Below are 21993 nucleotides of genomic sequence, written 5' to 3'. Positions count from 1 at the left end.
TAAAGGCCTTAAAATAAATGTGTATCTATTTTTGATATAACAACTGTTTGGAGTAGTTTGTAAGCGCTCTTGCTTTGTGTGCTCATTGCGGACTTTCAGTCACCCTCACCCCTCTTGAGACCTAGTCTTGACCGCCGCGATCGCTACCTTGATTGGTCTGGCTTGTCCAGAGGTTACCCTGTTCCAAGTAATTAGGTTGGCCTTCTGAACTTCTGCGCCACCAGGACAGAGTTCAGAAATCCGTCTTAACAGGCAGCCCCCACCAGGCCCCCACTCATGTCTCCCTGCACCCCCACCCCCCTGCAGTGCAGGGGCACCCTCCACCAGGTCCTCACAATCCCCAATCATGTGCGTAATGGTCAGTCTCCACAGCCAAAAAGCCCTACCAAGTAACCCATTCACCCACATGGAAATGGAAATTACATGTTACACCCCCAATGTTCATGAAGCTAATGAACCCATGTCCGTCACACACAATGGTTGCAATTGAATGGGAAAACACCCAACATGACATGCATGAAACCAATGAGATGATACCACACAGTGAAGTATGGAAACAAAATTGTATTGAAAAAAATAAAGAATGCTAAAGAAAGGAAACAAGCTACAATGTGAATGAGAAAAAATAAGCTTGCTGTCCGTATAAAAACCAAAAAATGCAAATCAGAATCGAAATTTTTTTTGTCCAAAGTCAAATGTAAAATAATCTCCATGCAACAAAGAACTATGTAAAAAACTACCAAGGGTCCATGAGCCCAACTGAACAAAGGAAACCTACTAAAAAATCTACCTAAAAATCAACTATATACAAAAAGTGGAGCAGTGTCCGTCGACTCCAAATCATAATAAGAAACAAAGGAAACCTAAAACTAAAGAACTATATACAAAGGCGGCGGGCAAGTCCAGCGGCTCACTCCGTGGTGTCCCGGGCCAGGGCATCATCGAACTCCTGTTCGATGTCCCGGAGGCGGTCCAGTTCCGTGACCCCGAGGGTCCACAGGGACGACACGTGTCCTCCTCCAACCCCCTGCGGATTGCCTCGAGGCACTCGGCCCGCCTCAGGACCCTCTACATGGAGTTTTCCGCCCTGACCATTGTGAGCCGCGCCTCTTCCGCCCGCCGCCGCTCCGCACCTATGGCGTGGCCCAACCGCTGCCACACGGAAGACACTCTCTGTCCTGGGTCCCCCTGCCCTCCGGCCAATGCCTGCCCCTCCGATGTCGAAAGCCCAGAGCCTTCATGTCTCCCACCATGTTGCTGCTGCTGCTGCTCTGCCTCTGCCCTTGCACTGCCTCCTGCTGCCTGCACATCGTCCGCCGGCTGGGGTGCAGTTGTTGATGTGGCCACCCCTGCTGGACCTCCGACTCCCGACTGTGGCAGGGATGCCTCCTCCACCAGCCTGGCCGCACCATCAGAGGCAGCTCCACAGGGCACCCAGGTGACTGATGGGTGGGAAGATGGCACAGAGGACGACTGGCGCGTAGGGGGTCCAGTTGAGGAGGGGGTCGGAGCAAGCCCCATCAGACGGAGGAATCCGGCCTGGGTGACCTGTCCCAGCAGGCTGACGTGGTCAACGAGCCATTCGAGATGACTCGCAGTCTCTTCATGAAAAGACTGCAGGTCACCTCGCATGGCCCGTTGACGCAACGCCACACCAGCCAGGACAGGCTCAACCCGGACCTGGATGGCCACGTCCGCAGGCAGAGGAAGGCCAGTTGACAGCTCATCCCCTGCCCGAAAACGGGTCTGGACGTGGGCATCCCTGCTGGTGCAAGATGATGCAGGGACAGGATCGGGGACAGGATTGCACACGGGCACCTCCGCAGCGGCCTGTGCTGCCTCCTGTCCCTGGTCCTGCACTGCACCACTAGCACCAGTGGGATCCCCACCTCCAGACCCCGTCTCTGGTGCTTGCACGGCCTCCTCCTCCACCAAACCCCCCACCAACCTGGATGACTCCGTGCCATCTTCCCCTGTTGGGCCCTGTGGGGTCCCAGCTGCCCCTTCTGCTGCCGAGGAGTCCAACTGCAACCTCCGCCTCTTGGACCTCCCCCCGGCAGCTGCGGCCTGGGACGCGGCACCGGACTCCTCACTCCCCGACGAGATGACAACACTGGAGGGGAGCCGGGCCTTGCGTCTCCGGCTGGCGGTCGGATCCCCGCCGCTGTGCTCCACAGCACCTTCTCCGCCCTCTTCATCAGTTGACGCTGCAGACAGGGAGAAACAAAACACAGGCATCAGGGCACTGTACAATGGACACATACACACATGACAGTTGCACATGAGTGGCATTGGCAAACCTCAGACATGTCATCACAATCCCCAACACACGTCATTGCAACTCGCACACATGAGCCATACCACAGCCATATCGCAACTGCCACCACCATCCCTACACATACAACAGCATGAGCAGCCAAAGGGGAGCCAGACATCACATGCAACACAGGAAGTGCACCACACATGTACACACACCACCACACTTGCATGCATGTCTACACCTCTGCCAAGTGTCGCACTGTTCAGACGGGCATCCATGTCACATCTGCCAATCAGGCTTCCACATACCGCTGTCACATGCATCCATGTTGCATCACTGTTGCACCCTTGTCAAATACATGCACATGTACACAGTGCTCGTACATGCAGCCGAAAACAACATACATGCCTGACATGACGGACATGTCTACTTACATACACATACATCCAAACATGTGTGCACGCACAACTGCATTTGCTATGCAAGCCTACACACACAAGCACCATCCATGTCTCACACATCACAGCCCTCGCATGTGTCAGCCCCACGGCCCTGTACACCCCCACCCATACTCGACCCCATACAAACAGATGTGCAACCTGCACAATACCGAATAATCACCACACGCACTGCTCACAATCAGGATGCATGTACACTCACCGCTCGACTCCAGACGGGTCTGCTTCTCCAGGACCTGGACGTGGAGCGCTGGGGATATGCGTTCCAGGACCCCCATCTGTTCTTCCGACAAGTGGCCCCGGCGCCCCTTGGCATCCGCTGCCTTCAAGAGGCGCCGGGCCTTGTTCAGGGTCCTGGACCTGAAGTCCTCCCAGCGCTTCCTGACATGTTGTAAGTCCCGGACTGCCACCCCCTCCGCGTTGATGGCAGTCACGATGTCAGTCCAGATCCGAGTCTGTCCTTCCTTGTCGGCGCGGGAACTTCCGAAGAGGGCATCATACTGCCCCAGGACTTGCTCCACCAGGACACCAACTTCGGTGGCACTGAAGCTGGTGCCCCTCTGCCTCTCTGGCCGGGGGTTGTCAGTGGTCACAGATGGTGTTTGCCCCGACATGACAACCCCAGAGGCAGGAGTGGGTGGGCAACTGGGTCCTGGGGCTGGGCTGTGGAGCGATGGAATTCCAGTCGGGAGTCTTCGGTTCCAGCAGGGGTGGTCACAGCAACAGCACCCCTGGCTGATGTGCAGGCAGCAAATGGCAGTGCACGTGGGCAGCAGGCAGTCAGGCAGCAGCAGATGGCAGGTGGGAGCGTGCGCGGGGCTCTGGGGGGCAGTAGTTCGGCCTTCTGGGCAGGAGCGTGGTCTTCCGTGTGCTTACGCGTGGCCAGCTTGGTACGGAGTGATTTGGCATGTGAAAATCCTGCACGTCAGCGTGAAAATCGATTCTATTGGACCAAAGGCCCTCAGCGCGTAAACGCGTCAGCACGCATACGCGATTCTATTGGACCAAAGGCCCTCAGCGCGTAAACGCGTCTGTGACGTGACCCGCACGGGTGTTTCCCACACAGCACGTGATGACAGAGCACACGTGGAAAGACTGCACGTCAGAGTGTCATCGCGTGTAATTGGACAAAAGTGCGCGTACACGCGATTGGCCTATGTACGTGTATATCAGGGGTGCGCGGACACTTACACACGCAAGTACGTCAGCGCACCTGTATCCCGGGGTGCGCGGGAATTTCCACACGCTATTGGACTGGGTACTGGATTTCAAGGGTGCGCGGGTCACACGCTCGCCTACAACACGTGCAACGCATAAATTTGCGCGCTAACAAAAGAACAAGCTCAGACCCAGGATGAACATACAGTTCCTAGCAGCAGTGGGCGTGGGCTACCAAAGGAGGAGGAGGAGGAGGAGGAGGAGGAGGAGGAGGATAGTCAGGGCCAGAATATTCACACCCAGAACCAGCCTTTTCGGGATGCCTGATGACCAGGTGCATGGGAGGTACAGGTTTCCACCACACATTATACTGGACCTGGTGAGTGAGTGGGAGGATGACCTCACATCACCCACCCTGTGCTCCCAAGCACTCAGCCCCCTGGAGAAGGTCCTCAATGTACTGCACTTCTTAGCCACTGGATCATTTCAGCGGACAGGTGCCATTGTGGGTGGTGTATCACAGGCCACCCAGTCACGCTGCCTACACCAGGTCTTGAACATCATCACTGCACGGCCATCAGTCCGCTGGCACATATACCTGCCCAGAACACCTGCAGAAAGGCATGCTGCCGCCCTGGATTTTTACGGTGTGGCACGATTCCCCAAAGTGCTAGGTGCCATCGACTGCACCCATGTGGCTCTACGTCCCCCCAGGGCATCAGAGCACAGCTATAGGAACCGCAAGCACTGGCATTCCATCAACGTGCAGGTAGTATGTAATGCCAAGTGAATCATCACCTCAGTATATGCCAACTATCCCGGGTCAACCCACGACAGCTTCATTTACCGAATGTCCACCCTAAACCGGGACCTAGAAGCTGGGCGCCATGGCGATACATGGCTGCTTGGTGAGTATGAATGCCACTGCACATGCATGCATGTCAGATACTGAGCAAGGTCACAACCCCACCAATGATACCAATCACCACCTCCACAGGGGACAGTGCCTATCCTCTCAGCCCCCACATGATGACGCCAATTCGGAACCCCACCACGCCACCCGAGGTAAGATATAACACAGCCCACATTACAACCCGGGGCATAGTGGAGCGCACATTTGGAGTGCTAAAGTCACGCTTTCGCTCCCTTGACCGTTCTGGCGGCCAGCTGTTGTACGCTCCCCCAGTAGTGTGCAGGATCATAGTGGCAGCATGTGTCCTGCACAACGTTGCAACACGCCGGGGCCTGGCCGTGGACATGGTGGTGGCCCCACATCGCCAACCACATGCACAGCCGCTGCGCATGGGAGGGGAAAGGGCACGGGGGGAGGCAGCCTGTACACAGCTAGTGGCTAATTACTTCACATAGAAATCACACCCCTGTGGAGTGCACACTGCCCTGGCACATTCCATCTGACAATCAATGATGACTCAACCTGACACTGATCCTGAATGTCTGGAGAATGAACCGTGAATACCATATCAGCCTGAGATTGTTCACCTGGAAGTGTCACAATGTGTGCATCCCTACCCACACAGACACCACCAATGCAGTTTTGTGAAGTTACACATTCAAGCAGCTAAAATGAATACCCACTTGCAAAATGCAACAAGAGGACAGTGCCATGTCAGCCAACCCAACCCCAGCACCGCCACACGACACACCGTGCCATGTCATGCTATTTGCAGGTAAACAAAGTAATCCCCACAACATGACACTAGTGTCACCATGTACAGTGTCCCTATTAGAAACTTGCAACACCTGAAATGCTCACAGTAATGCCGGACCAACAACAAACTTGAGCACGTACTACCATTAACATGACATCACAAATGTTAAATATTAGTAGTCTCACCACCTGGAAATGCCTGCACTCCCACCACTACCAACTGTGCAGTGTTGGCGCCATGTAGAGTTGTAGGTGCACTGCTGCCAACATGGACCCCATCTCCAGACTAGAGGTCCTTGTGTAGACATGAGGAAGGGACCTGCAAATTGGGAGGTAGACACAGAAGATGAGTTGCACATCAATGCAACATGCAGTGTACAACACAACAGCAATATGCACTAGGAATGTATACACAGTATTGACTACAGACTGCCCACACAGCTCATGGGAGTCCAACGTCACTGTGTAATTCACTGTCACTTGGGCACACCCTTTGCAAGCCCATGGAAACGGGAAGCAGGAGGGGTGTGTGTGACTCAAACCCAAGCATCTGAACCAAATACATTACAAGCCTGCATGTGCCCAGCCACAATGCAGCGTATGCCCACAGGAACCACGGAAGCCAACAAATCGTCCCAAAAAAATAGGGAATAAAATAAATAAAAATAAAAATAAAAAAAAATCAAAAATGGCCATTGATGGGCCCGGGGGGGTTGGGGAGGCCACCCAGGAGGTCCGAGGACAGGATGCACACCAGAACCCACCTGCGTGGATCCTGGGAAAATAAAACACCTCCACACACATTGGCTCATGGCCCACATGGCTACCCTATTGTGGGAGTATCACTGCTGTCGCTATTATCACCCTGTGCAGCTGCATCCGGAGGTGGTTGCACTATGGGAGGCAGCCCACGCAAGGCCCTAGTCTGCTCCTCCATGGCTGCAAGCATGCGGGTGTGGTAGGTCTGGTTCTGGAGGATGAGTGTGCGGAGGTCCCCATGCAACAACTCACGGGATGCCCGGACCTCCGCCCTCGTTGCCTGCATCTCAGCTGAGAGCGTACGGGTGAGACGCTCCAGCTGCTGTTCTGTCCTTTGGTGTGTTGAAGCCTCAAGCTCAACAAGAGTCGTCCTGAGGTGAAGGAGCTCCTGCCTCAGGGCTTCCCTGTGGCCCTGGGACTCAATAGAGATGGCCTCCTGCAGAGTCGCCAGTGCCGCCTGCCTGTCCCTGTTGGACCCCAACATGTCCTCCCTGTGTGACTGGCAGATGGAGTCGGTTGCCTGCTCTAGTCGCTCCATCAGCCTTTCAGGGGGGACAATGGAAGTGGCCACCCTATCCATGGCCTGAGCCATCATCTCGGATGATGCAGCCTGTTGGGTTGCCATACCGTAAATGGATTGCTCCCATGCGGTATTGCCAGGTGGCGTACGGCCACCACGTCGGCGGGCACCACACCTGTCTGGGGCAAGGCGAACTGCGCCTTGCTGTGCCGGCACTGCCTGAGGCTGCAGGACTGCATTCCCCCTCTGATCTGCTGGCCCAGGAACAGGATCAGATGTCGCGGAGTGTGACCCTGCATCCGTAACCACCAAAGGCGTAGCTGCCAACACTGACATCCCCATTGAGGGTTCTGACCCTGGTGCAGGTGGGTGAGACAGAACAGAATCCCTCCCTGGAACACTCACCTGCGACGGCACGTAGGTCTCATCCGAATCAACACCTGAGTACAGCTCGGGGGAGGTGCAGCCAGAGACACCCCTTGAGAGCACGACCTGCAGCACTTGTGGTTTCTCACCCACCACCACACCACCACACCACGTCCCTCACTGATGGTTGGTCGGCCCTCGGACCCCTCCTGGGTCTGCACCATCTCCACAACCCCAGCAGTATCAGGTGCGTCTTCCCCTGCAAAGACATAAAAACAAAGAAATGGAAACAGGCATTAGCACCATGGCACACAATGAGGGCTGAGAAGCAAGAGAACCAGTACTTGATTGACACATGTCCCACATGACTAAAACCCTCCCATGCATGCACCCTCACTGCGTATGAAGGGCAGGCAAATGGCACACACTGATGACACCAAGATGGAAGATGAACACATTTTCTGCATGCTGCCTGGCAGTGGCATCACACATTGGCCTGTGATTGCCAGGTGAAACAAACCTGCCATCACACAGATGGCATGTACCATTGCTATTGAGTGAAGATGGAGAGGAGGGCAGCACCTATTCATTCAGTCCAGTTCCCGCATGTAATAGCTTTTCTAATTCTAACAGGTCAGATTTTTCACCTGGAGCTGCCAGTCTGAAATGGTCCAATTGCACAGGGACATGTGTGAACAAATGATATCCAGGTAACAAAGTCACTCCACTTTACCATAGCCATGTCAGACATGTGACTAGTGGACTGCGACATGCCTAGTAAAAGTGGTGGAATGCAAACAATCTGACTGAATGAACAGTGAAAAATAAGCAACAATGTTGTGGCAAGGTGACACTTCAAGGGCAACTGGCGTGCAGTTGGGCTAGATGTCTACTGTTGGCAGAAGGGATACTGCTATGGCCAAATGCAGCTGCGCAGGATGTATTGCATGAAGCACATGGCTGACCCATACGACTCAGGCGCACACTCTCTCACCTGGCACACAAACAAAAGCCCTCACACACACACCATGCACATGGATGACACACACATGCATGTGCACTCACCAGACAATGCCTCGTAATCGGCCAGATCTCCCACGCCTTGGATCTGTTCCTCCGTGACGTAGGTCCCAGCGACTGACTCATGTGGAGTGAGTTCCATGTCTACTACTGGAGACCCACCTCCAGTCACTAGAGTTGCGGCATGACTTGAGGCCAGCTTACTCTTTGCCCTGAGCTTTAGGTCATTCCAGCGCTTATAGCAATCATTGGCTGTGCGCCTCACGATTCCAAGGGCACTTACGATGTCCGCAACGGTCTGCCAGTGTGCCTGGCGTTGTGCAGGTGTGGTCTTGGATCCTGCAACAATGACCATCTCGTTGTCATGTGCGGACACATACTCGACAAGTGCATTCAGTTCGTCATCCGTGAAGCTGGGCTTCCTGGACGGGCCGGACTGTGTAGCCGTGTCTGGGGCATCAGCCTGTGCCGGACGAGCACTCTTCCTCTTCCGCTTGGAAGGTGGTGGGAATCCTGAGTGTCCTGCGCCGCTCTGGACACTAGGGGCAGGAGCCCTGGTGGACTCTGTATCAGGAGTGTGGGATTGCACACTCAGCATGGGAGTTGGTGCAGGCATTGGCTCTAGTGTGATGGTGTCAGGGGGAATGTCAGCAGCATGGACTAGGACCGACACTGTCCTGGCTGGGTGTGTGAGGGCTGGGGTGGATGGAGCCGCAGCTGCCCCTGCAGACTCTCCGCCCTGCCTACTTGGTGCAGCAGATGTCCTTGCTGCCCCAGATGCATGTGGCATGGTGACATCAACGTGCACCAGCGCACGTGTCATAGGGCTGCTGACCTGGAAGTCAGCCATGGAGTCAGGTCTGGTGCCACAATGGGCTGGTCCAACAAGGGCTGAGCATGGATGGTGTCAGCCACATCAGCCTCAACGGGAGGGGGGGGGGGATTATGGGTGCCCTTGACTGGTCCTCCACACATGGGGGGGACAGGCTCACCCTGCAAGTAACGACCATGTCCCCTACCGGATCCACCACGGCCACCACTTGTGGCTCTTCCACCTTTGCCACCCTTACGGAATCCTCGCCTCCCAGCCATGGCACTGATGTAAATGTGCGTATGGGAGTGGCTGTAAACTATTGTCCTGGGCAATTGGGGGTCAAAGGGGTTGGGTACCAGATGGTAATTGTACCCTAGTGCTCTTGCAAGGCTGATTGTAACCCCTGGGGAAAGATGACGGGTCACGCTACGCACAGGAGCCCCAAAAAAGGGAGATGACGTGCACGCAACCCCTCCTAGACCACGTGTGCAGAAAGAAAAACCTGCACTACGCTGTGGCACCCAGTAACACAAGAATGAACGTATGCGTGTCACACGCAGCCTAGAATGACCTCTGAAGGGGTAGGCTACACACGGGACAAGCACAGATGTTAGATACGTGCGTGACTCACCGTCTGCCTGGTAAACGAGCGTGTAAAAGGAGCGCGTTTGGTTGGCAACACCCCCGCCAAAAGAAGATTTGTACGCTGTCTGAGGAGACAGGACAACAGTAGAAGGGAACACTGTTTGAGGGAACAGGCCCAGGTAAACCAGTAAAAGAGAAAAAAGAGAAAAAGCTGTCAGAGGTAACAGGGAATACGAACTTGAAACGCCGTGAAGTAAATCGCGTGTGAAACGACAAGAAGTACAGAATTCACCCACTCGCTCTCCACGAAAAGCACGTACAAGTAAATGGTGTTCTACACGTACCTTTTATACAGGCCCACACGTCCAGCGTCACTTACGCGGCGTGTACGCGCTAGGGCCATTTCCACCAATTACACGCTTTGTCACTTATGCGTGTAGGGCCATTTCCACCAATTACACGCTTTGTCACTTCTGCGTGTAGGGCCATTTCCACCAATCACACGCGATGAGACTCTGACGTGCTGTCCAATTACACGCGATGACACTCTGACGTGCAGTCTTTCCACGTGTGCTCTGTCATCACGTGATGTGTGGGAAACACCCGTGCGGGTCACGTCACAGACGCGCTTACGCGCTGAGAGCCTTTGGTCCAATAGAATCGCGTATGCGTGCTTACGCGCTAAGGGCCTTTCCTCGATTTTCACGCTGACGTGCAGGATTTTCACGTGCCAAATCACTCCGTACCAAGCTGGCCACGCGTAAGCACACGGAAGACCACGCTCCTGCCCAGAAGGCCGAACTACTGCCCCCCCAGAGCCCCGAGCACACTCCCACCTACAATCTGCTGCTGCCTGACTGCCTGCTGCCCACGTGCACTGCCATTTGCTGCCTGCACATCAGCCAGGGGTGCTGTTGCTGTGACCACCCCTGCTGGAACCGAAGACTCCCGACTGGAATTCCATCGCTCCACAGCCCAGCCCCAGGACCCAGTTGCCCACCCACTCCTGCCTCTGGGGTTGTTATGTCGGGGCAAACACCATCTGTGACCACTGACAACCCCCGGCCAGAGAGGCAGAGGGGCACCAGCTTCAGTGCCACCGAAGTTGGTGTCCTGGTGGAGCAAGTCCTGGGGCAGTATGATGCCCTCTTCGGAAGTTCCCGCGCCGACAAGGAAGGACGGACTCAGATCTGGACTGACATCGTGACTGCCATCAACGCGGAGGGGGTGGCAGTCCGGGACTTACAACATGTCAGGAAGCGCTGGGAGGACTTCAGGTCCAGGACCCTGAACAAGGCCCGGCGCCTCTTGAAGGCAGCGGATGCCAAGGGGCGCCGGGGCCACTTGTCGGAAGAACAGATGGGGGTCCTGGAACGCATATCCCCAGCGCTCCACGTCCAGGTCCTGGAGAAGCAGACCCGTCTGGAGTCGAGCGGTGAGTGTACATGCATCCTGATTGTGAGCAGTGCGTGTGGTGATTATTCGGTATTGTGCAGGTTGCACATCTGTTTGTATGGGGTCGAGTATGGGTGGGGGTGTACAGGGCCGTGGGGCTGACACATGCGAGGGCTGTGATGTGTGAGACATGGATGGTGCGTGTGTGTGTAGGCTTGCATGGCAAATGCATTTGTGCGTGCACACATGTTTGGATGAATGTGTATGTAAGTAGACATGTCCGTGATGTCACACATGTATGTTGTTTTGGGCTGCATGTATGAGCACTGTGTACATGTGCATGTGTGTGTATTTGACAAGGGTGCAACAGTGATGCAACATGGATGCATGTGACTGCGGTATGTGTAAGCCTGATTGGCAGATGTGACATGGATGCCCGTCTGAACAGTGCGACACTTGGCAGAGGTGTACACATGCATGCAAGTGTGGTGGTGTGTGTGTACATGTGTGGTGCACTTCCTGTGTTGCATATGATGTCTGGGTCACCTTTGGCTGCTCATGCTGTTGTATGTGTATGGATGGTGGTGGCAGTTGCGATATGGCTGTGGTATGGCTAATGTGTGCGAGTTGCAATGACATGTGTGTTGGGGATTGTGATGACATGTCTGAGGTTTGCCAATGACACTCATGTGCAACTGTCATGTGTGTATGTGTCCATTGTACAGTGCCCTGATGCCTGTGTTTTTTGTTTCTCCCTGTCTGCAGCGTCAACTGATGAAGAGGGCGGAGAAGGTGCTGTGGAGCACAGCGGCGGGGATCCGACCGCCAGCCGGAGACGCAAGGCCCGGCTCCCCTCCCGTGTTGTCATCTCGTCGGGGAGTGAGGAGTCCGGTGCCGCGTCCCAGGCCGCAGCTGCCGGGGGGAGGTCCAAGAGGCGGAGGTTGGAGTTGGACTCCTCGGCAGCAGAAGGGGCAGCTGGGACCCCACAGGGCCCAACAGGGGAAGATGGCACGGAGTCATCCAGGTTGGTGGGGGGTCTGGTGGAGGAGGAGGCCGTGCAAGCACCAGAGACGGGGTCTGGAGGTGGGGATCCCACTGGTGCTAGTGGTGCAGTCCAGGACCAGGGACAGGAGGCAGCACAGGCCGCCGCGGAGGTGCCTGTGTGCAATCCTGTCCCCGATCCTGTCCCTGCATCATCTTGCACCAGCAGGGATGCCTACGTCCAGACCCGTTTTCAGGCAGGGGATGAGCTGACGTCAACTGGCCTTCCTCTGCCTGCGGACGTGGCTATCCAGGTCCGGGTTGAGCCTGTCCTGGCTGGTGTGGCGTTGCGTCAACTGGCCATGTGAGGTGACCTGCAGTCTTTTCATGGAGAGACTGCACGTCATCTCGAATGGCTCGTTGACCACGTCAGCCTGCTGGGACAGGTCACCCAGACCGGATTCCTCCGTCTGATGGGGCTTGTTCCGACCCCCTCCTCAACTGGACCCCCTACGCGCCAGTCGTCCTCTGTGCCATCTTCCCACCCATCAGTCACCTGGGTGCCCTGTGGAGCTGCCTCCGACAGTGCGGCCAGGCTGGTGGAGGAGACATCCCTGCCACAGTCGGGAGTCGGAGGTCCAGCAGGGGTGGCCACATCAACAACTGCACCCCAGCCGGCGGACGATGTGCAGGCAGCAGGAGGCAGTGCACGGGCAGAGGCAGAGCAGCCGCAGCAACATGGTGGGAGCCATGAAGGCTCGGGGCCTTCGACATCGGAGGGGCAGGCATCGGCCGGAGGGCAGGAGGACCCAGGACAGAGAATGTCTTCCGTGTGGCAGCGGTTGGGCCACGCCATAGGTGCGGAGCGGCGGCGGGCAGAAGAGGCGCGGCTCACAATGGTCAGGGCGGAGAACTCCATGCGGAGGGCCCTGAGGTGGGCCGAGTGCCTCGAGGCAATCCGCAGGGGGTTGGAGGAGGACACGGCGTCGTCCCTGCGGACCCTTGGGGCCATGGAACTGGACCGCCTCCGGGACATCGAACAGGAGTTCGATGATGCCCTGGCCCGGAACACCACGGAGTGAGCCGCTGGACTTGCCCGCCGCCTTTGTATATAGTTCTTTAGTTTTAGGTTTCCTTTGTTTTTTCTTATGATTTGGAGTCGACGGACACTGCTCCACTTTTTGTATATAGTTGCTTTTTAGTTAGGTGTTTTTTTAGGTTTCCTTTGTTCAGTTGGGCTCATGGACCCTTTCGAGTTTTTTACATAGTTCTTGATCTGATGGATAATTTTTTTACATTTGACTTTGGAGGACATTTTTTTGGATTATGATTAGCAGTTCTTTATTTTTATGCGGACATGCAGCTTGATTTTTTTTACTTCCCATTGTAGTTTGTTTCATTTCTTTAGCATTCTTTCTTTTTTTCTGTACAATTTTGTTTTCATGCTTCACTGTGTGGTATCATCTCATTGGTTTCATGCATGTCATGTTGGGTGTTTTCCCATTCAATTGCAAACATTGTGTGTGACGGACATGGGTTCATTAGCTTCATGAACATTGGGGGTGTGACATGTAATTTCCATTTCCATGTGGGTGAATGGGTTACTTGGTAGGGCTTTTTGGCTGTGGAGGCTGACCATAACGCACATGATTGGGGATTGTGAGGACCTGGTCGAGGGTGCCCCTGGTGGCTGGGGGGTGGTGGGAGACATGAGTGGGGGCCTGGTGGGGGCTGCCCCTGGATGCTGGGGGGTGGGGGTGGTGGGAGACATGAGTGGGGGCCTGGTGGAGGGTGCCCAAGCACTGCTGGGGGGTGGGGGTGGTGGGAGACATGAGTGGGGGCCTGGTGGAGGGTGCCCCTGGGGGGTGGGGGTGGTGGGAGACATGAGTGGGGGCCTGGTGGAGGGTGCCCATGCACTGCTGGGGGGTGGGGGTGGTGGGAGACATGAGTGGGGGCCTGGTGGAGGCTGCCCCTGCACTCCTCGGGGGTGCAGGGAGACATGAGTGGGGGCCTGGTGGAGGCTGCCCATGGTGGCAGGGGGGTGGGGGTGTTGGGAGACATGAGTGGGGGCCTGGTGGAGGGTGCCCATGCACTGCTGGTGGGTGGGGGTGGTGGGAGACATGAGTGGGGGCCTGGTGGAGGGTGCCCATGCACTGCTGGGGGGTGGGGGTGGTGGGAGACAGGAGTGGGGGCCTGGTGGAGGGTGCCCCTGGTGGCTGGGTGGTGGGGGTGGTGGGAGACAGGAGTGGGGGCCTGGTGGAGGGTGCCCCTGCACTGCTGGGGGGTGGGGGTGGTGGGAGACATGAGTGGGGGCCTGGTGGAGGGTGCCCATGCACTGCTGGGGGGTGGGGGTGGTGGGAGACATGAGTGGGGGCCTGGTGGAGGGTGCCCATGCACTGCTGTGGGGTGGGGGTGGTGGAGGGTGCCCCTGGTGGCTGGGTGGTGGGAGACATGAGTGGGGGCCTGGTGGGGGCTTCCCCTGGATGCTGGGGGGTGGGGGTGGTGGGAGACATGAGTGGGGGCCTGGTGGGGGCTGCCCCTGCACTGCTGGGTGGTGGGGGTGGTGGGAGACATGAGTGGGGGCCTGGTGGAGGCTGCCCATGCAGTGCTGGGGGGTGGGGGTGGTGGGAGACATGCATTGTTGATCAGTAGTGCAAGGTGACATGTGGGTTGGCTGGGGGGCATGCCCATGGTGGATGGGCTGCCTGCGGGACATGAGCAGGGGTGCAGGGTAGTCCCCCGTGGTGTGGGCTGCCTGCAGGGGCCGTGGAGGTTGTGGAGCGTACACCTTGGAGGACCCACACGGCCAATTTACGTGTAGTACTCCCCTGAAATACACATACCCTTCTGAAATCGTGTGTGGAACTTCCCGCGCACCCCTGAAATACACGTACCCTGCTCGCACTGGGCCAATCGCGTGTGAGACTTCCCGCGCACCCCGGTATACACGCACACGTAATTTTTTGTCAGCGGCTGTCCGTGTTTGTGGGTACCCCTTTGCACGTCATTTGTCCTGGAGGGCCACAGTATAGGACATTCTTCATGGCTGTATATGGGTGCTATTTGTTGGCGCACCTTTTGGCGCACATTTGTTCCAGGCGCAGAGACGCTACCGCCTGCTTTCTTGTGGCGGTAGTGTTTGTGCCTGTGCGCTGGTTTGAGCGTGCGCTTTTTTGCCCTATTCTATTCCATGAATTCGTGTTGTAGGCGAGCGTGTGGGCGTTCCGCGCACTTGTACCCTGTACTTCCCCCGTGACGCCCACGTTTTGGCAAGTTGTTCCCCATTCCGAGTGTTACGCCCCGTGTTCCGCCTACTTTTGTTGCGTGCGCCGCGCTATGTGCGATTTTCGCTGTGGCCTGTGCAATTTTCGCTGTGACCTGGCGCACGCTGTTAGATGGCCTGTGCGCCAACGTGCGCCGTGCACTTTTTTTTCGCACATCCGATGGTTTTCTCGCGCACGGCCTTCCATGAATCGATGTGCGCTGCTTTTCGTGCGATTTTCGCACTTGCACTGCGATTATCGCTATTCCACTGCGAATCGCACGTTTTTGCCCACTTGCGCCGCGCTAATTATTCCATGAATCAGCCTCTAAGTAACTTCAAACAAGCCAAGTGACACTGGATGCATAAGGGTTCTACAATTAAATAAAACGTGGTGGGTGTAATGTACGTTTAACCTAAATATTGGCTGGACGCTTGAGTCCTCCAGTGTCCATTTTTGTTGGGGAATAAGTCCCTTACCACTTTAGGGAGTGGTGCCTAGAAGCTAGAACAGCATGGCTCCTTTTTTAAGATCACTTATGTTTCTCTGTAGACTCCCCAGATCTCCCCAGTTGGTGTTTTTGTAGGCTCAAGTAGTCCGATATTACATGGTTTCAGCATCATTTCTTGTTTTCCACTTTTCTTTTGTTAGTTACTGCGCAATTGTTTCATGCAGAAAGTTATTTGGTGGTCCCTCAGCGAGTCTTTGTCTGAAGCTTACACAATATATTATTTTGTCTAGATGTTGGGCATACATATGAGAACGCCCCCCACCCCCTACCATTCCTGTAACATCACTGCAGCCTCCGATCTATCCGATGTACTCTTAAAGGCCTATATAGAAGTCATAAATATTTATTTACCTCTGCCAAGCTTTTGGGGTGGTCACAAGACTGGTGACCGGTGACTGGTGACTGGTGAGGTCTCACAGATGCTCCCCTCTACTGCCTTCCAGGATTCGGAGAGTCTAGATCACAAGAATCTGTTCTGTCTGGTTTGCCCCTTTTTTCTGCACTATGATGACAAAAGAACACCAAGGAATTCGCACAAGAAAACTACTTTAGTCGGCCCTCACTCCAAGATATTGAACACTTTATGAAATGTTCACTGCATGTCTCCTGCTTCGGTGCAGCCCCTATGTGGATCCAGCACTGTATCAGACCTTAAGTTCATTGAAGTTTAAATACTGCAAATAGTCCTTACTGTTTTTTGTTCTGTTTGCAGAGCAGTAAGTGTCGAGCTCAAAGGCTAATCACAGCCTTAAAAGCAGTCCTATGCTTGAGGCAGATTCTTCAGAGCACAGTTCTTGGAAGGTTTGTATGTGCTGCCTGGTTGTGATTGACAGCGTCAACAGTGCAGTGCTGAAGTAAGCAAAATGAGAGTGCCCAGGAAGCCAGAGTTCAGCTGTCCGACTCCCGCCAGCATCTGTATTAAGGAAGCCCATGCAGAGCAGTTTCTGCGTCATGAGATTCGGTGTACAGCCTCTAGGTTTGGTATGGCGAAGGCAAGCTCTTATGACCGGTTGAAAAGCCTGATTTGGATATCAAACCTGCCCTTTCAAACTCCAGTGGTGGTGTTGAACTGTTTGACATGTGGTGCCGTTAGCACTCTGGGTTTCAGTTGATGGCTAACTTGGGTGACACTAGGTTGTCTCACTGCTGTCACAAGGGGCCACAATGATGTTTATCTACATTGCTGTCAAGGTGTGAAGTTGAGTTCAGACTGCTTTTTAAAGGTCATCGGTTTAGTCAGCTTACTTTGATAGTTGATCGAGACTGGAGACCCCCCCCCCCCCAAAGTGGTTGCGGTAGAGGGTGGTGCATGGGGGGTGAATCACACCCTCGTCCCCAACTTCACCAATAAAAGGGCCAAAATGGTGGTAATGGGTTGATCCAAGTAGGTCGACCAAAAGGAGTCTCTGTAAACAAGTTAATCTGGTGACAACACCAAGTTAATGAATGCTCAAGCACTATAGCGTCATAAACATCCATAAGCTTTCCAGTTCCATCAAACTACGTTTTGTGATCGGAACAAAATGCACTTTGGCACTCATATAGACCATTTCCGACCTTGCTCTGCTTTACAGTTTCATTGCACAGGGATTGGTGTTGTCCAAGGTCACTTGTGCTTCTTTGGGGCACCTGTAGGTTGAACACCCAATGATTGCCTGCCCATTCTGATCAAGAAACCACCATGAGATTGTTTGGAAGGAACCACACCATAGTTAACTCTGAGCATTAACTGTCTCCATAGAGCAGTACAGTACTTTAAGTAGTGCAAGAAATCGAGCTGATGGGGTGGGGCTACTGAGTTGTGAACCAGTGCACCAAGTTGGGGACGAAGACTCGAAAGTAGCTAAGCAACCTTTTTAAAATACGTGTGACACATCTAACTAAGGAGTAGCCTAGTGGAAGCTTTTACATCTCTTAAAAGATGTTTCAAATTCATTGATAGTCAGAACAATTGCCTAAATAGAACAGGTTGCAAAAAATTCAAAGCATGTTTTTCTTCCCTTTTAAAGTATTAGAAAACCAATAATCTAACTCAGACCCTGAAACTGACCATGTGATTCTAAACATGACTGATGGTGGCCTTAGCGGGTGAAGAGATGTGTCTACTGCCTTACATTGACCTGTAGCGTAGGGCAGGGTTGTTGCTAGGTCTGGAAAGGTCTGGGGCTATGCTAATGCTGGGACTGTCGAGACTCGGGGCTAGCTAGCCTTTTGGTTGTAGCCCCTGAGATTCTATCTGGGTCTACAACCAAATGACCAGGGGCTATAGCCCCCTCAGCCCCCCCTCCCTCCTAGCAACGCCTCTGGCGTAGGGAAAGCTGGGCCGGGAGCTCAAGCACCCACTTTAAACTTTGGTGGGGCTGAGCCCATGCCCATTTACTGTCCAGGAAGTCCCCCAGCCATGCAGACATGCAGGTCAGGGGTGTTTTGACAATGTTTTTTCTATACTTGTTTTAGGTGTTGGCAATAGTTTTTGGCTACGTTGCCATGTGTAAAGTAAGATGGCAAATGTGTGCTACATGTCCTCACTCCCTCCTTTTGTATGTTTATGGAATTGTGATTGGACCTAGAAGTGATTCACGCAGTTGCATTTCACAAATGTGTGTTTTTTGTCCTTACCTGCCCTCCTGTTTTGCCTTGCCTCCTCCTTCACTATTCTCCCTGCCCCCCTCCCCTTTATGTTTTGGTAGGTTTTCAATCTAATTAACTAATTGCATTTTTGTGTCTTGTTCCAAAAAACACAACCCTTAATAAATATAATTTCGCTTAACACCCATGATTCCATGTTATTTGCCCAGATATGAACATTGTGTGTTTTGCCATGCTTGCCATTGCTCACCCATACTGAACTCTCGATAAGGTGCAATCTGGTCCTTGTGGGACCTGTCGGAATCCGTTGCAGTGGTCTTTTCATGTGCAGTTAGACGTCACAAGGAATTAGATGGTCTGCTATCGGATCAAGCTAGTTACATATTGTTTCTATGTATTTTAGTTAAGTGAAATTCAAATTGTAGGCCAATCAGAGGGTGCAAGCACAGAGTTTAGCAAAATGGCCTAAGCCCAAGGCCATACAAGACAAAATTCCACTAGATGGCCATGATCCATGCACTCTTTATCGCCTATTAACTGAATTTTTGAAAGAATGTCTCAAAAAGAATTAATTTTTTTACAATCTTTGATCCAAATTTCTTAAGAATTTAATGTCAGTTCAACACACATAGCCGACGCATGTTTCGACCTCCAAAAGGTCATAATCAGGGCTAGTGACATGATGCATCATATTTGTTGTTGTAAAACCCAATAGTTTTTTTTACAGAATCTCCAATCACCTCATCAAATTAATCACCAGTCTACATCCAAATTGTTAGATCAGAAGGTATACCGAAAATGCCACAACATACATAAAACCAAAGTTGATGATTTAGGTGCATGCATCGTCTTTTACCGTACACGGGGATATCCGAAAAGATGGGAGAGTAAGTGGTGACCTTGTGGGCCTGCTATGGGTACTAGTTAAGTATACTGCACACGCAGATGTTTTATGAAAGTTGTTTATCAACCTGCAGTAATTCATGCCAAACCATTTAATGGCCTTACATGCTGATGTGCTCTGGTATTTAAAAGCTTTCTTGTTGATGTTTACAGCGGAAATCCAAGATCTGTTCTAAATTGAGGACTTGGCCGCCATTTTATTGTTATCAAGTATTTGCTGACTTTGGGGGATGGAATAGGTGGCTTTGAGGTGCCTGTGTTACAATCGCTGTACTTCAGGGCATAGCACAACGTTTTCATTTGCTTTTCTTTTCAGCTGAGACGGCAGTTTGGAAAGAGTGTCCCACCTTTTCCTCGCAAGTTTTATCTTGCGATGACCAACTCCATGGCTGAAGAAAGGAGGTTTCAGTTGGAGCGGTACCTCCAAAGCGGTAGGTTTCTTTCCCTTTAATATAAAGTTTCTTGAAGTATCTTTGCATCGATGACTCTTGCACCATGCCAACTGAACCTTTTTTAACGCCTACTACAGAAGTGCTGGTTTACTTCCTAAAATAATGCTCCCAAATCTTTCGTGTGTCCCTCGGCGCTGTTCTGTTGCAGAGTACTGAGTCCCACAGGGGAGGTCATGGGTCTGGAAGCATCTTAATGTCGCGTGCTACGAGTTGTCCTAAGGGAAAAATGCATCTCAAACATTATGCAACATTACAAAACAAAAATCCTAGTGGCATGCAGTTTAATTGTCAACTTTTAAATACATTTTAAAAGTCACATCCTCATTGTCTATAGAGTGAAGTTGCTACTGAAACACAACCGGAAACAAAATACCTATGTAATATTAATGTTCTGTGTTAAAATGTAGGCCAATGATGCCAAGTTCACTGAGTAAAAGTGACCGAGGCAAATGCAGGCCCTTCCACATCCTCTGCACAGCACCTCACCCTTTTCTCAGCTCAGTTAATTCATGTGGCTGAGCCTTGGGAGACCGGGAGGGGGGTCGGGTGGGAGCGGCATTAGTGGGTCCAGCGCATGAAGCTGGTTCAAATAACGGTTCTCTTCCAACAAACCCCACTGGCCTGCAATCATTGATTCGGGCACTTTTCAGCAGGCTGGAACTGGCCTAGAGGGCAATGCCCGAAGAGCAGCCCCAACCTGCTACTTCTGGGACAGATTTGTCTGGCCAAAGTTAGTCAATTTGAGTTACTTCACTGTACAGCTGTTTTAACCAGTATTTGCGACTGTGGGGCACTTGTTAAGACTTGTCCAAGCCAATTTTATACCCCAGTCCGACCTGGCCTCTCGGCACTTATGACACACACTGGACCACTTGTATAACATAAAATATATCTCATGAGACAGCCTTCCCTATCTTGTACTTGGCACTCAAGTAAGCCACTGATTGCCCCCCAGACATCTAATGGTGTGTTCAGGTGACATCACTTGCCTCCTTTAAGGCTTGTAACTGGGCAAGTGACTATCCCTAAAACTGTCACTGATGGTGTGTTCTCCATCTTAGATAGAAGACATGGCTGCCTTTCTGCATGTACATGGCCATAAAATGAGCACTGATGACCCTTGTACTCCTCCTTTATAGCACCTGGCCACTAGCAGTCTTTACCCACCTCCACTTTGCTTGGAAAAATTACCACTGGAGGGGAGATTCACACTTTTCCTGTACAAATATGCAATAGGAAGAACTTTGGAAAACAAATACCAATCAGTTTAGTTAATTTGTATATCACCTGGCAAATTTACACATGCGCAAGTTTTTGTAATAATATATATTCATATATTCCTCATACAAACGGCAACCCAATAATACCCATGAATGGAAATTCACAACCTACGTCTCTGAATAAAAAGTGCCATAGTCGCCTAATATCACAACCTGGACTATACCATATCATTAACTCTCATTCAAGAGAAACATTTATAGCATACATTACATCTGTTAAGATCTACCATTAATTTCAACAATTTACGCCAGCATATTGCTAGTCACCATTTGGCAGCGTTTTTTTTCCCCAGTTCCTAATCTAAACGCATAACCACCTAAAGGGGGATGCAAATGCTGCATTTTAGGACTTTTGCACCAGTCCATTTTTAGCCATGCTTTCTTGGGGACCAAAGTAGCTATTGGCACGAGCCCGAAACATCCTCAAGACTGTGAATATGCACCCCTAAAATACATAGAAATTACATTTGGATAGGTTTGATGATAAAGTTGACCATATTGATTTTCAAAACTTAAGGTTGAAAAATGAATTTAATTTCAAACTTAAAAGTTTGACGTTGTTTGTCCATTTGTAAAATCGCATAAAATGTCAACTTTGATTTTGTTTGATTTCATCCTGATGTAAATACCATTTTAATCTATTTTCGCTAAACTATGAAATAGTCCAAGTTATCTGACCTAGTACGCCCAAAGATGATGTGAATGTCACCCATATCCGAATGGCCCAGTCACTCATCTCTTTTATTATTTTGATCACAAAGTCAAATAATTGATTCTGAATGTTCTAAACTTAAACCGTCAATGTATGTGGTATCCATCTAAAAACCTCAATACCGTTTCAACTGGTCATTTTCTATGGTTTAAGCTTTCCAGGTAACTTTAATCATTTTCAACATCTAATGTATTATCGTTAAGATCAGTTGGTCATCTATGCCCTTTTTTCTTTTGGCCGAAATGACTACCACTCGCACAACTTTTCGAAGTCGGCTTATCGATTTCAAGCATCCTGA

At 52.2% G+C, this 21993-nt stretch overlaps 1 protein-coding gene across 4 annotated transcripts in view; it reads left to right on the top strand.

The window, feature by feature from the left end:
- The window catches only part of SNX31 (sorting nexin 31), a 397776-nt gene that overhangs the window by 33892 nt on the left and 341891 nt on the right, over window positions 1–21993 (top strand). For all 4 annotated transcript variants that reach the window (XM_069621443.1, XM_069621442.1, XM_069621441.1 and 1 more), the window contains exon 3: window positions 19568–19682. In XM_069621443.1, coding sequence (XP_069477544.1) covers window positions 19625–19682 — 58 coding nt within the window. In that variant the 5' untranslated portion in view covers window positions 19568–19624. The remainder of the gene's footprint in view (window positions 1–19567; window positions 19683–21993) is intronic.

Source organism: Ambystoma mexicanum, chromosome 5q (genome assembly GCF_040938575.1).
Source record: "Ambystoma mexicanum isolate Mex_15411 chromosome 5q, UKY_AmexF1_1, whole genome shotgun sequence".
Classification (NCBI taxonomy): Eukaryota; Metazoa; Chordata; class Amphibia; order Caudata; family Ambystomatidae; genus Ambystoma; species Ambystoma mexicanum.
The sequence above is the reverse complement of the archived record's forward strand: the minus strand, read 5'-3'. Positions and strand labels throughout refer to the sequence as shown.